At 40.6% G+C, this 15,122-nt stretch overlaps 1 protein-coding gene across 1 annotated transcript; it reads left to right on the forward strand.

Annotated features, from left to right (window-relative positions):
- The first annotated feature begins 1,862 nt into the window (after positions 1 to 1,862).
- LOC134345900 (zinc finger protein 239-like) lies at positions 1,863 to 11,390 on the forward strand. Its single transcript, XM_063047245.1, has 2 exons — positions 1,863 to 1,899; positions 4,757 to 11,390. Exon 2 carries the CDS (start codon positions 5,497 to 5,499, stop codon positions 6,553 to 6,555), a length of 1,059 nt encoding a protein of 352 aa, XP_062903315.1. The 5' UTR covers positions 1,863 to 1,899; positions 4,757 to 5,496; the 3' UTR covers positions 6,556 to 11,390.
- Positions 11,391 to 15,122: the final 3,732 nt, after the last annotated feature.

Genomic DNA, 15,122 nt, shown 5'->3' on the forward strand with positions numbered 1-15,122 from the left:
TTTTAGGAGGAAGAGGACAGTGACGAGTCCTGTTTTTCTTCTGGGAGAAGTAGTTGCGGTGATGGGTAATACTTGGGTGTTTACCTCGACAACAGACTTGACTGGAAAACCAACACCAAGACTGTTTCCAAGGAGGGGATGAGCAGACTCTATTTTCTAAGGAAGCCAAAATCCTTGAATGTGTGTGGCAGGATGTTGCAGGTCTTTTACCAGTCTGTTGTAGCGAGTGCAGTCTTCTTTGCCATTTTGTGTTGGGGGAACAGCATCGGGGCTGTGATGCAAAAAGACAAAACCAACTCATCAAAAAGTTGGAACCGTCCTTGGCCAAAACCGGGGTCTTTCGAGTTCGTGATGGAGAGGAGGTCACGAAACAAATGGTTATCCATTACGGGCAATCAGGCATATCCTCTCCATGATGTACTGCAGAGCAGAGCACCCTTTCGAACAGACTCACTGAACACCACTGTCACAAGGATCTTTCCCATCATATGTTATAACCATATACAACAGTTCATCTGCTAATCTGCCATCCACAGCTCTAATCTGCGAATTCAATTTACTGTTGACATTACATTGATAGGCCTAATCTCAAACAATACTGAGGTGCCCTACAAGGAAGAAGTTATCTCTCTGACACCATGGTGTCAAGAATACTACCAATGTCGAAAAACCAAGGGAGCTGGTTGTGGATTACAGGAGGAATGGAGACGGGTAAACCCTATTGACATCAACAGATCTGGGGTTGAGAGGGTAAACAGCTTTAACTTCCTCACGACCATCATCACTGAGGACCTCATGTGGTCTGTACACACAAGCTGTGCGGTGAAAGAGGCCCAACAGCACCTTTTCCACCTCAGAAGATTGAGGAAGTATGGTATGGGCCTCAAAATCGTAAGAACTTTCTACAGGGGCACAATTGAGAGCATCCTTACTGGCTGTATCACTGCCTCGTATGCGAACTGTACCTCCCTTAATTGAAGGATTCTGCAGAGAGTGGTGCGGACAGCCCAGCACATCTGTAGAAGCGAACTTCCCATGATTCCAGAAATTTAGAAAGACAGATGTGTAAAAAGGGTCCGCAGGATCATTGGGCATCCGAGTGACCCGAATCACAATCTATTCCAGCTGCTACCATCGGGGCAATGCTACAGCAGCATAAAAGCGAGGACCAGTAGGCCCTGGGTCAGCTTCTTCCACCGGGAATCAGACTGATTACTTCACGCTGATTTGAGAGTATTTCTATGTTACATTGACTGTTCTGTTTATTATAAATTACTATGATTGCATATTGTACATTTAGACGGAGATGTAACGTAAACGTTTTTACTCTACATTTATGTGAAGGATGTAAGAAATAAAGTCAATTCAATACATCTTTCTGCGACAGATCATAGTTCAAGAGTCTCTGCAATACTGTTTCATACATTATTATTGCACATTGGTACAGTATTATTGTGTATATTATTATCTCTACTTTATTTTTAGTAAAGTCTGCCCACTGCTAAGTGTGATTTTAAATATTGCTGCTGTAACGAAAGCATTTCCCACTCGGAATCAATAAGGTATTTATTCTTCTTCTTCTTATTATTCTCCAGCAAATTCACTGCTCTTGACTTTACTCCTCCCAGTCTCCCGTTTTCACCGATCACCTCATCTCCCCCCACATTCTGACTCCCTCCCTTCCTTTCCAGTCCTGAAGAAGGGTCTCGGTGTGAAACGCCGCCTGTTCACTCCTCTCCATAGTTGCTGTCCGCCCCCCCGAGTTTCTCCAGCATTTTCTGCGCGTTGCTTTGGATCATTTTCGGCAGTTCAAACCAACACGCATGCGTAGTCGACGCGACCAATCCCGAATATCGCGCATGCGCAGAGTAGACGAGCGGCTACCAACGATCGATGCAGGTAAGAGCTGCTCCGGGCGGGTATTTCATCACCGGCGTCTGAAACGCGACCGAAGGACAATTACTGTGATTTCCAGTCACACTGGTGCTGCACCCCACGACAGTCCTGGCCCTTACCCTCTCTCTCAGCCCCACGATCCGTACCCGGGCCCAAAGGAGCTCTCGTATCATAGGCCCTGGCGCCGCCGGCGGCATTTTTGCGGCGCATGCGTATTCCTGGATCTTTCGATGCCGAACAGGGAGCTTTCTCTGCGCGAGGGCTTCTGGGTAAAGAGGCAGCCATGAGCGATAGTACCGGCGTTGTCCCATATGGTCGAAGGAAGTGAGAGCGGATGTATCTCCCAAACACTGCGAGCTCCGGCTATGTAAATCCGAGGATTATGAACTCGAAACAAGAATATAGTTCCCGGTTAATCTCGGTTGAAGAGTTTACCTTCCAGTCAGTGAAAATGTCAATTAGTACTGTATGGAAATAAAACCTTCCGTCAGGTTCAGTTCTCTCTGGGTAAATAATGATATGAAACACCTTTGCCTCGATGACAAGTGACTTGTGGCTTTCACATCACAAAAGTGTCGCACTCCAATGACAATAACCACTGCCCTCCACTTTATATTCATTGGCATTGCCATCAATGGGTTCATAACTGTCAATCAGCTGGTGGGAGATATCTGAGTAATCTCCAGATCATACATGTAGAAACAAGTGCTCTTTGTAATGTTGTGGAACATGACCAGAACTTGAAATAATACCAAAGGACAGAGACAAATTGAGCCAAGTCATAGGTTGATTGAAGTCAGAAATAGCCCATTCTCATACAGACAGGAATACAGTCAGAGAATATTTTGATGGTCAGTCAGAATGTCTGATCCGTGCCTTGTTAGAAAATGAGTGCATATAGAAACATTGAAATCTACAATATATTACAGGCCCTTCGGCCCACAGTGTTGTGCCATCCATGTAACCTATTCTGGAAACTGCCTCGGATTTCCCAACCACATTGTACTCTGTTTTTCTGAGCTCCATGTACATATCTAATAGTCTGTCAAAATCACTCTGGTATCTGACTCTGCCATCATCGCTGTCAGTGCATTCCATGCACCTGCTACTCTGAGTGAAAAACCTACCTCTGACATCCCCTTTGACCCTACTTCCAAGCCCCTTAAAACTATGCCCCTCGTGTTTGCCAGTTCAGCCCTTGGAAAAAGCCTCTGGCTATCCACACGATCAATACCTTTCATCATCTTATACACATCTATCAGGTCACCTCTCATCTTCCGTCGCTCCAAATTTCCCTCAACCTATTTTCGTAAGGCAGGTTCTCTTATCCATGCAACATCCTTTTAAATCTCCTCTGCACTCTTTCTATGGTATCCACATCCTTCCTGTAATGAGATCACTGAATGCAATACTCTAAGTGGGGTATAAATAAGGTTTTATATAGCTGTAACAATACCTCACCACTCTTGAACTCAGTTCCATGGTTGATGAAGGCTTTATTCACAACAACGTCAATCAGCGCTGCAGCTTTGAGTGTAAAATTGACATGGACCCCCAAGATCTCCCTCATCCTGCACACTGCCATGAGTCCTAACACAATATTGTATTCTGTCTTCATATTTGATGTACCAAAATAAACTACGGCACACTTGTCCCCTTCTGCCAGTTCTGCATTCTATCGATGGCCTGCTGTAGCCTCTGCACAACTGTCCAGACTATTCACAACACCCTCAACTTTTGTGTCATCAGCAAACTTACTAAACCCCCCCCCTTCTACTTCCTCATCAAGATCATTTATAAAAGTCACAGAGAGAAGGAGTCTCAGAACACATCCCTGCAGAACACCAGTGGTCACCGTCCTCCAGGCAGTTTACAAACCATCTACAACCACCTTTTGGCTTCTGTGGGCAAGCCAGTTGTATATCCACAAAGCAAGGTCTACTTGGATGCTTGCCTCATTACTTTCTGAATGAGCCTCACTCGATGAATCTTATCAAAAGTCTTAATGAAAACCATGTACACTACATCCAATACTCTACCTTCATCAGTGTGTTTTTTGACATCCTCAAAGAATTCAATCAGGTTCGTAAGGCACAATCCGCCCTAGACAGAGCAATGCTGACTATCCCACATCAGATTATGCTTCTCCAAATGATCACAAATACTGCCTCTCAGGAGTTTCTCCAACAACTTGCGCTCCACTGAAGTAAAAACCACTGGTCTGTAATTTCTTGGCTTGTCTCTACTCCCTTTCTTGAAAAGGGAACAATCTCTTCTAATCCTGTGGTACTTTTCCTCTCCCTTTTGATCTGGGAAGATCATCGCCAGAGGCTCAGCAATTTCATCCCACACTTCCCACAGTGGCCTGGGGTATATTTCAAGTTGAGTTCCCCCAACTTGAGTTGAAATAGGTAAAATTGTGATACCAGAGCTCATATTCAGAAGAGATCATATAAAAACATTTACAATTTTGAAAGGAACAGATAAGATCGGGGCAGGAAAATTGTTTCCACTGGTAGATGAGACTAGAACTGGAGGACAATGCCTCAAGGTTCGGGGTAAATTGGGATGGAGATGAGGACGAACTGCTTTTCCCATAGGATCGTGAATCTCTGGATTTCTCTGCCCAATAGAATTTGACATATTTGGGGAATTAAGGGTTATGGGAAAAAGGCAGGTCGGTGGAGACGAGTCCACCGCCAGATCAGCCATGATCTTATTCAATGGTGGAGCAGGCTCGATGGGCCGGATGGCCGACTCCTGCTCCTACTTCTTTTGTTCTTATGTTCTTACCACAGACTAAAATCTCTCCTGAAATATTGTCCTTCACCCATTGATGTCTTTTCCAATATTTTTACAGGTTTGAAATGGCAGGATACTTGTGTACGGGAATCACAACCATAACACATCGGTTTTGCTGACTCTGTCTGGATATTTAAGGAGTGACCAAATATTTTCTTTGCAACACATCTGTTGTCGATCCTTGGAGATGAAGAAGTATCTCATTCCAGCTGGTAATTTATTCTGTCTCTGAAATGAAGTTTTCTGTTTTAACTCTGTGAAACTCACTGGAACCGGGAGCTGAGAACACCAGCATTTGTTCACTGGAGATCAGTTCTTCAACTGCATTGATTGTACAAAGGATTCAAACGTCTGACTTTCTGAATTGCCAGACAATTGATCGTAGTGAGATATCATTCTCCATCTCTCAGTGTGGGAAGGGATTCACTCACAGGCTACCCACAGACACACCAGTGAGTTCACCGTGGGGAGAGGCCATTCACCCGCACTGTGTGAGGGAGGGGAACCACTCAGTCATCCAGTCTGAAGCTACATCAGCAAGTTCACACCATAGTGAGATGCTCCACCTGTTCTGCAAGCAGGAAGCCATTCTGTTATCGATGCTAAAGGTACATCAGAAAATTCACCAGTGAGAGGACATTGACCTGCTCAGACGGTGGAAAGGTGTTCGCGCACTCAACCACACCACAGTGACACCAGCGTTCACACGGGGAGAAGCCATTCACCTGCTCTGAATGTGGGAAAGGGTTCACTCAATCATCTGAACTGAATGAACACCAGTGAGTTCACACTGAGAAGATGCCGTTCACCTGCTCAGACTGTGGGAAAGGATTCATTCTGTCAAATCACCTGCTGCAACATCAGTTAGTTCACACTGGGGAGAGGCCATGCACCTGCTCAGACTGTGGGAAGGGATTCACTCAGTCGTCCCACCTACAGAGTCACCAGCGAGTTCGTACTGTGGAAAAGCCATTCACGTGCTCTCAATGTGGGAAGGGATTCACCCATTCATCTCAACTGAAGGAGCATCAGCGAGTCCACACTGGGGAGAGGCCGTTCACTTGTTCTGAATGTGGGAAGCTATTTGCTCGGTCATCTCATCTGAAGTTACATCAGCGAGTTCACACTGGAGAGAGGCCATTCACCTGCTCAGACTGTGGGAAGGGATTCACTGACTCGTACAACCTACAGAGACACCAGCGAGTTCACACTGGGGAGAAGCCATTCACATGCTCAGAATGTGGTAAAGGATTCACCCAGTCATCTGATCTGAAGTTACATCAGCGAGTTCACACTGGGGAGAGGCCATTCACCTGCTCAGACTGTGGGAAGGGATTCACTCGGTCGTCCCACCTACAGAGACACCAGCAAATTCACACTGGGGAGAAGCCATTCACATGCTCTGAATGTGGGAAAGGATTCATCCAGTCACATCATCTGAAGGAGCATCACCGAGTCCACACTGGGGAGAAGCCGTTCACTTGCTCTGAATGTGGGAAGGGATTCACTCAGTCATCTCACCTACAGACACACCAGCGAGTTCACACTAGGGAGAGGCCATTCATCTGCTCAGACTGTGGAATGGGATTCTCACACTCATCCACACTACAGGGACACCAGCGAATTCACACTAGGCAGAAGCCATGCACATGCTCGGAATGTGGAAAGGGATTCACCCAGTCAGCTGAAATGAAGGCACATCAGCGAGTTCACACTGAGGAGAAGCTGTTCATCTGCTCTGAATGTGGTAAGGGATTCGCTCGGTCACCTCAACTGCAGGTACATGAGAAATTTCACATTGGGGAGAGGCCATTCATATGCTCTGAATGTGGGAAGGGCTTCATTCAACCATTTTGACTGAAGCTACATCAGCGAGTTCACACTGCGGAGAAACCATTCAGCTGCTCTGAATATGGGAAGGGATTCAGTTGGCAATCTCAACTGATTGGACATGAGCGAGTTCACACTGGGGAGAAACCGTTCAGCTGCTATGAATGTGGAAATGGATTCACTCAGTCATCCAAACTTGTGAGGCACTACCAAATTCACACTAGGGAGAAATTGTTCACTTGCTCAAATTGTTGGAAGGAATTCACTCAGTCATCTGACTTTAAAATCCATCAGCGAATTCACACTGGAGGATGCCACTCACCTGTTCTGAATGTGGGAAAGGGTTCACTCAGACATCTCAATTAAGACTATAAGATATAGGAGCAGAAGTAGGCCATTTGGCCTTTCGAGTCTGCTCTGCCATTTGATCATGGGCTGATCCAATTCCTCCAGTCATCCCCACTACCCTGCCTTCACCCCATACCCTTTGATGCCCTGGCTAATGAAGAACCTGTCTCTCTCGATTTGTCCAGGAGATGCTCATGTAGTGAGGTTGTCTTTGGCTTTGCTCCATTACCGTTACTTTTTTTTTAACTTATGATCTCCTTTACTTAATTTATTTTTACCTACACTAGAAGATTTATTCTATACTACTGATTTTTCCTGAAATCTGAAGAAATGAGCAAAGAAATAAGTGCAAGATCTAAAGTGCGTGAACCTAAAAATGGGAAGGATTTCGACGGGAACAGGGGGTAAAAAAGGTGAACCGAAGCAAATGGAACTAACTTATGATATTCTGTTGAATCTTTGAAATGAAAAATTTGAAGAACAACGTCAAAGTTTAACTGAAAAATTTGAACAACAACGTCAATGTTTTAAAGAAGTCTTAAAATCAATCACGGACTCTCTGAAATCGCTTGATTGTGAAGTTAAGCAACATCAAAGTAAAATTACTGAATTAGACATTGAATCTCAGAAGAGAGATTTGAAAATCGAAAATTTGGAACAGAAATTTTCTTCGACGACTAAACAACTGGAACATTTTAAATCCAAGATTATTGATCTTGGAAACCAATCTAGAAGACAGAACTTACGTATAATTGGTCTCCCCGAGGATGTCGAGAAAGGAGAACCTTCAAAATTCTTCTCTCAACTTTTAAAGGATGCATTTAGTTCTGTATTTCCCGATGATCCTCCATTGCTCGACCGTGCTCATCGTACATTGCGTCCAAAACCATCCTCCGAATTTAATCCGAGGCCATTGATCCTCCGGTTCCATTATGTTAGCATTAAAGAACATCTTACTCGAATTGCCCGTCGCCAAGGTATGATTAAATTTCAGCAATATCAGTTCCGTTTAGTGGAAGACTACAGTCCCAAATTGATGAAGGCGTGGCTGGCTTTTAAACCTCTGATGTCCGAATGCTACCAAAAAAATCACAAACCAGCCCTATTGTATCCTGCATGTTTAAGAATTTCTCCTTCGGACGGATCACGTCGTGTCTTCCATTGCACAAGTGCGGCTCGAAGTTTTTTGGATAAGCACTATTCAACTGCTACGGATACCTTGCTTTAATTAATGTCTAGTTTTCGCAGCATCGGCTCTCTTTTTAGGTGCTTTTTTTTAAGCCTTTAATCATCATATGAAGAAGATCTTTTATAAGTTCTAGACTTTCGTCTTTGGTTAGTAGTGTAGGTATTTTTCACATCTCAATTAAAGTTCATTTTTCCTACGGATGATTTTACTTTTCATTAATTTATTAATTTTTAATTTTTTTCTGACATTGTCATCAACAAATTGTTGGTAAATTTGTACTGTATGGAGGAACATTTTCTTTGTTTTTGGCTTCGTATAATTAAGATGGCATCTGTTTCCCTTTTCTCATAATATCTTTTGTTCTTTTTGACTTAATCATCGTCTCAGGTTTCTTCTTCCCATAATTCCTTTCTTTTTTTGAAGTGCCATTTTCAATTATTTATGTTTGTAATTAATTAATAATATGCATCAGCGCTTACCTTTTTTTTGTTCATTTTAGAAATCACAATATGTAGATTATTACAGTACTGTTTAATTTTTGTTTTGGATTTAGGCGAGGTTTCTTTTTAACATATCTTCTCTAGCCTTCTCTGGCTTAGTTTTGGGATTTCAGGGTGGGGGGTGGGGGGAGTCTTTCCTTTATTAATTTTTTCTGTTGGGCTGATTCGGTACTACAAAGATGTCTGCAGTGTCGTGATTTCCGGTTCCGCTCTGAATATTTATTCCTCTTCTGATTTCATGAGTTTACATTATGGTTAACTCTTTATATACCAAAGGGTTAACATTAAATTATGGCTCAGCTTATTAATTTTCTCTCTTGGAATACAAATGGTTTAAACGATCCAATAAAACGGAAAAAGATTTTTAAAGTATTCCAAAGACTGAATACTCACATTATTTTTGCACAAGTAACTTATGTGAGGAAAGAGGATAATCAACATTTCTTTAGATTTTTGAAGGCCTAACAGTGCCACTCGAACTCCCAAGCCAAAGTGAAAGGAGGTTAAATTTTTATAGATTCCTCAATTACATTTACACATCAAGACATTATTTCAGATCTTAGTGGTAGATGTTTGTTAATTACTGGGTTACTTTTTAATAAAAAAGTTGCTATGGTTAATGTTTATGCTTCAAATGCGGATGATCCCGAATTTTTAAGCACTTATTCACTTCTTTTCCTAATTTAAACGAGTATATGTTGATAATGGGGGGTGATTTTAATTGCTGTTTAAATCCCCTGATGGATAGATCCATATCTAGTCAGGCTTTACCGAATAAGTCGGCTACTCTTATTAACTCTTTTATGATTGACTCTGGAATTTCAGAAATTTGGAGATTTCTACACCCTAAGGATAAAGAGTCTTCATTCTTCTCACATGTTTATCATTCTTATTCTTGAATTGACTACTTTTTTATTGACTCGTTTAATTCCATTTGTAATTAACTGCAATTATGACATTATCACCATTTCTGATCATGCTCCAATGAAACTTTCTGTCAAGATAATGGATACTTCTACTATTAGGCAATGGCGATTTAATTCTAATTTGCTTCGAGACCTGAACTTTGTTAAGTTTATGAAGGATCAGATTGCTTTCTTCTTTTCAACTAATATTGTGGAAGAAATCTCCAACGGGACAGTATGGGACACTTTTAAAGCTTATATCCGCGGACAGGTTATTTCTTATTCTGTTGGTTTGAAGAAACATATTAAGAATGAAACACTTTTGTTGGTTGACAAAATACTTTATACTTTATTGTGGCCAAACAATTGATACTAGAATGTACAATCATCACAGCAATATTTGATTCTGTGCTTCCTGCTCCCTGGATTAAAAAACGATAGTATATATTAAAAATATTAAAGATTTAAATTATAAATCTTAAATAGAAAATAGAAAAATGGAAAGTAAGGTAGTGCAAAAAAAACCGAGAGGCAGGTCCGGATATTTGGAGGGTACAGCCCAGATCCGGATCAGGATTCATTCAGCAGTCTTATCACAGCTGGAAAGACGCTGTTCCTAAATCTGGCCACATGAGTCTTCAAGCCCTTGAGCCTTCTCCCGGATGGAAGGGGGACGAAAAGTGTGTTGGCTGGGTGTGTCGTGTCATTGATTATCCTGGCAGCGCTGCTCCGATAGCGTGCGGTGTAAAGTCAGTCCAAGGACGGAAGATTGGTTTATGTGATGTGCTGCGCCATGTTCAGGATCTTCTGCAGCTTCTTCAGGTCTTGGACAGGACAACTTCCATACCAGGTTGTGATGCACCCTAGAAGAATGCTTTCTACGGTGCATGTATAAAAATTAGCGAGGGTTTTAGGGGACAGGCCAAATTTCTTTAGTTTTCTCAGGAAGTAAAGGCGCTGGTGGGCCTTGGCAGTGCACTCTGCTTGGTTGGACCTCCTGCTTGGAGGAACTTAAAGCTTTTGACCTGTTCCACTTGCACACCACCAATGTAATTTGGGTCCTGCGGTCCGCTACTCCTTCTGAAGTCAACAACCAATTCCTTTGTCTTGCTGACGTTGAGGGATAGGTTATTGTCTTTGCACCATGCCACTATGTTCTTAATTTTCTCTCTACTCAAACTCATCATTACCTGAGATAAGGCCTACAATTGTTGTGTCATCAGCAAACCTATATATTCAGTTTGATGGAAACTTGGCTACACAATCATGGGTGTACAGTGAGTACAGCAGGGGGCTGTGTACACAGCCTTGTGGGACACCAGTGCTCAGAATGATTGTAGAGGAGAGCTTGTCCCCTATTTTTACAGCCTGGGTCCTGTCTTCGAGGAAGTTGAAGATCCAGCTGCAGATCTGAGTGCTAAGGCCCTGCTTCCGGAGCTAAGGAATCCATTTATTTGGAATGATGGTATTAAAGGCAGAGCTGCAGTCAATGAAAAGGAGCCTTACGCATGCATCTTTATTCTCCAGGTGTTCTAAGGAGTTAAAGAAAAATTAAAGAAATTGATAAGATATATTCTATTGCTCCTAGTAAGGAGCTTTATAAACAGAGAGTCGAATTTCAAATGGAACACAGTTTATTATTAACATCCTCGATTGAAAATCAAGTAATGAAAGCTAGAAGAGAGTTTTATATTCATAGTGACAAATCGGGAAATTGTTAGCTTATCAGTTGAAAAGTACTTAGGTTAAACGTCAAATTATCAAGATCTGCAAACATAATGACACTTCAACAGTTGATCATGACGAAATAAACAAAACTTTTCAAGAATTTCATACCTCTTTATACCACTCTTGATTTTCCTCATGATCCTAACACCATGTATGACTTTTTAAGGAAAGTAAATTTTCCAAAATGATCACCCGAAGAATGTTCAACGTTAGAAACTCCTGTTACAGATGATGAAATAACAGTTGTTATTTCTTCAATGAATTCTGGCAAAGAACCTGGTCCAGATGGTTTCACAGTGGAATTTAAAATTTCTTTTTCTTCTATTATTTTTTCATAGTTGTCTAGAATATTTAAAGAAGCAATCAGATTAGATAATTTCCCACAATCGTTTTATGGAGCTTCTATTTCTTTAATTCTTAAAAAGAATAAAGATCCTACTGATTGTGAATCATACAGACCGATATCTCTTGAAGGTATATTCAAAATTTTTTTCTACAATATTAGCAACTTGGTTAGAAAAGGTACTACCTCAAATTATCTCTGTGGACCAAACTGGATGTAATAAAAATCGTTATTCATCTTTTAATATTAGGAGGTTAATGAATATTGTTTATACTCCTTCACTTAGCACTCCAGAATGTATTATTTCATCAGATGCTGTGAAAGGTTTTGACAGAGTTGAATGGCCATATTTATTTAGTGTGTTTGAGAAATTTAATTTTAGTCTGATAGTTATATCGTGGATGAAATTAATATATCATACCCCTGTAGCTTCGGTTTGTACTAACAATCAAAGATCTTCCTGTGTTCATTTATCTCAGGGTACTAGGCCCTCTTAGTCCATTATTATTGGATACTGCCCTTGAACCTTCAGCAATTGCTATCCGAGACTCACCTACCATTTTTGGTATTACCCGTGGAAATAAAATACATAAGTTATCATTGTATGCAGATGATTTGGTATCATATCTCTCTAATCCTGGGAAATCTATTCCCGTTATTTTATCTTTGCTGGCTCAGTTTAGCAATTTTTCTGGTTATAAATTGAACCTTAATTGGAGCGAACTATTTCCCCTAAATATGCAGGTTCCTATTTATGGATGTTTACCATTTAAATTGGTTACTTACTCTTTTACATATTTAGGAGTTAAAATTACGAAAAAGCATGAAGATTTATTCAAGGCTAATTTTTTACCTTTAATTGATCAAATTAAACTTTTGTTGAGTAAATGGTCCCCAATGTCTCTGTCATTGATCGGTCGGATCAATGCTATCAAGATTATTATTTTGCCTAAATTTTTATATTTATTTCAAGCAGTGCAAATTTTTATTCCAAAATCCTTTTTTGATAATATTGATTCCAAAATTTCCTCATATATATGGCAGAACAAAAGTCCTAGGTTAGGTAAAAGACATTTACAGAAATCTAAAAAGGAGGGGGGTTTAGCTTTGCCGAATTTTAGATTTTACTATTGGGCAATTTACATTCGATATTTAAAATTTTGGTTATCGGACTTGGACGTAACTTCAAGTCCACATTGGGTAAATCTTGAATGTAATTCTTTATAAGGGTTTTCATTGGGTTCTATTTTAGGGACTTTGCTTCCCTTCACTCTTTCTAAATTGTATAAACAAATAGATAACCCAATAGTTAAACATACTTTACGTATATGGTTTCAATTTTGATTTTTGTTTTGCGTTGAATAGATTTATTTTGGCAAGTCCTATTATATCTAATTTCTTTTTTCAACCCTCTATTATGGATCAAGCATATCTGGCTGGAAAATTAAAGGTATACTACGATTTTGTGATCTATTTTTGGATAATTGTTTCATGTGCTTTGAGCAATTATCTAATAAATATAATTTGCCTAGATCTCATTTTTTAAAAGATATTTATAGGTTAGAAATTTTTAAAATACTGTTTCTCCTACCTTCCCGAATGTAGAATACAATTATGAAAATATGTTGAGACATATCTAATAAAGTTAAGACTGATTGGGAAAGGGAACTTAAGATTATTGTACCAATTGAAAAATGGAAAAAATCTTCAAATAGTTAACTCATCCTCTATATGTGCTAAACATGCGTTGATACAGTTTAAAGTAGTGCATAGGGCTCATATGTCTCAGGATAAACTCCCTCGTTATTATTCTCATATAACTCGTATATGCGATAGATACCACTCTGAGATAGCTTCTTTAACTCATATGTTTTGGTCATTGTCTTTGTTGATAAAAATATTGGAAAGATATTTGTGATACTATCTCAACTGTTTTGAATATTGATTTACAGCCTCACCCTTTTATTGCAAGATTTGGAATACCACTCATTTAACCTCTTCAGCTCGTCAGATGATTGCATTCCTTACATTAATGGCTGGAAGATCCATTTTGCTGAACTGGAAAGAGATTAATCCTCCCACCACATTTCATTAGTTCTCTCAAACTATGTTGTGTTTAAGCTTGGAAAAAAATTAGAAGTGTTATTTATGATCTCACTATTGACAGTGTGGCTGGGGTGAAAATAAATGATGTTGAAAGTTTAAGCAAATCCGCTGATAGAAAGGTTGTGAGTGGTGGTAAAAATCTTCTGATGTGTATATATTTCAATGCTATGAGTATTGTGGGGAAGGCGGATGAGTTGAGGGCGTGGATTGACACGTGGAATTATGATGTTATAGCAATTAGTGAAACTTGGCTACAGGGGGGGCCGGACTGGCAGCTTAATATTCCACGGTTCCGATGTTTCAGATGTGATCGAGGCAGAGGAATGAAAGGTGGGGGAGTTGCATTGCTTGTTAGGGAAAATATTACAGCAGTGCTCAGGCAGGACAGATTAGAGGGCTTGTCTACTGAGTCCTTATGGGTGGAGCTGAGAAACAGGAAAGGTATGGCCACATTAGTGCGATTGTATTACAGACCACCCAATAGTCAACGAGACTTGGAAGAGCAAATCTGCAGAGAGATAGCAGGCAACTGCAGGAAACATGAAGTTGTGGTGGTAGGGGATTTTAATTTTCCATACATTGATTGGGACTCCCATACTGTTACGGGTCTAGATGGTTTAGAGTTTGTAAAATGTGTTCAGGAAAGTTTTCTAAATCAATATATAGAGAGACCAACTAGAGGGGATGCAATATTGGATCTCCTGTTAGGAAACGAGTTAGGGCAAGTGACAGAAGTCTGTGCAGGGGAGCACTTTAGTTCCAGTGATCATAACACCATTAGTTTCAATTTGATCATGGACAAGGATAGATTTGGTCCTAGGGTTGAGGTTCTGAACTGGAAGAAGGCCAAATTTGAAGAAATGAGAAATGATCTAAAAAGCGTGGATTGGGACAGGTTGTTCTCTGGCAAAGATGTGATTGGTAGGTGGGAAGCCTTCAAAGGGGAAATTCTGAGAGTGCAGAGTTTGTATGTTCCTGTCAGAATTAAAGGCAGATTGAGTAGGAATAAGGAACCTTGGTTCTCAAGGGATATTGCAACTCTGATAAAGAAGAAGAGGGAGTTGTATGAAATGTATGGGAAACAGTGAGTAAATCAGGTGCTTAAGGAGTATAAGAAGTTCAAGAAAATACTTAAGAAAGTAATCAGGAGGGCTAAAAGAAGACAGGAGGTTGCCTTGGCAGTCAAAGTGAAGGATAATCCAAAGAGCTTCTACAAATATATTAAGAGCAAAAGGATTGTAAGGGATAAAATTGGTCCTCTTGAAGATCAGAGTGGTCGGCTATGTGCGGAACCAAAGGAAATGGGGGAGATCTTAAATAGGTTTTTTGCGTCTGTATTTACTAAGGAAACTGGCATGAAGTCTATGGAATTGAGGGAATCAAGTAGTGAGCTCATGGAAACTACAGATTGAAAAGGAGGAGGTGCTTGCTGTCTTGAGGAAAATTAAAGTGGATAAATCCCCGGGACCTGACAG

The sequence above is a fragment of the Mobula hypostoma genome, chromosome 4 (genome assembly GCF_963921235.1).
Source record: "Mobula hypostoma chromosome 4, sMobHyp1.1, whole genome shotgun sequence".
In the NCBI taxonomy this organism is placed as follows: Eukaryota; Metazoa; Chordata; class Chondrichthyes; order Myliobatiformes; family Myliobatidae; genus Mobula; species Mobula hypostoma.

Bases quoted from the DNA above. Each gene is read 5' to 3' on its own strand.
- LOC134345900 (XM_063047245.1), top strand. From the start codon at position 5,497: ATGCCGTTCACCTGCTCAGACTGTGGGAAAGGATTCATTCTGTCAAAT.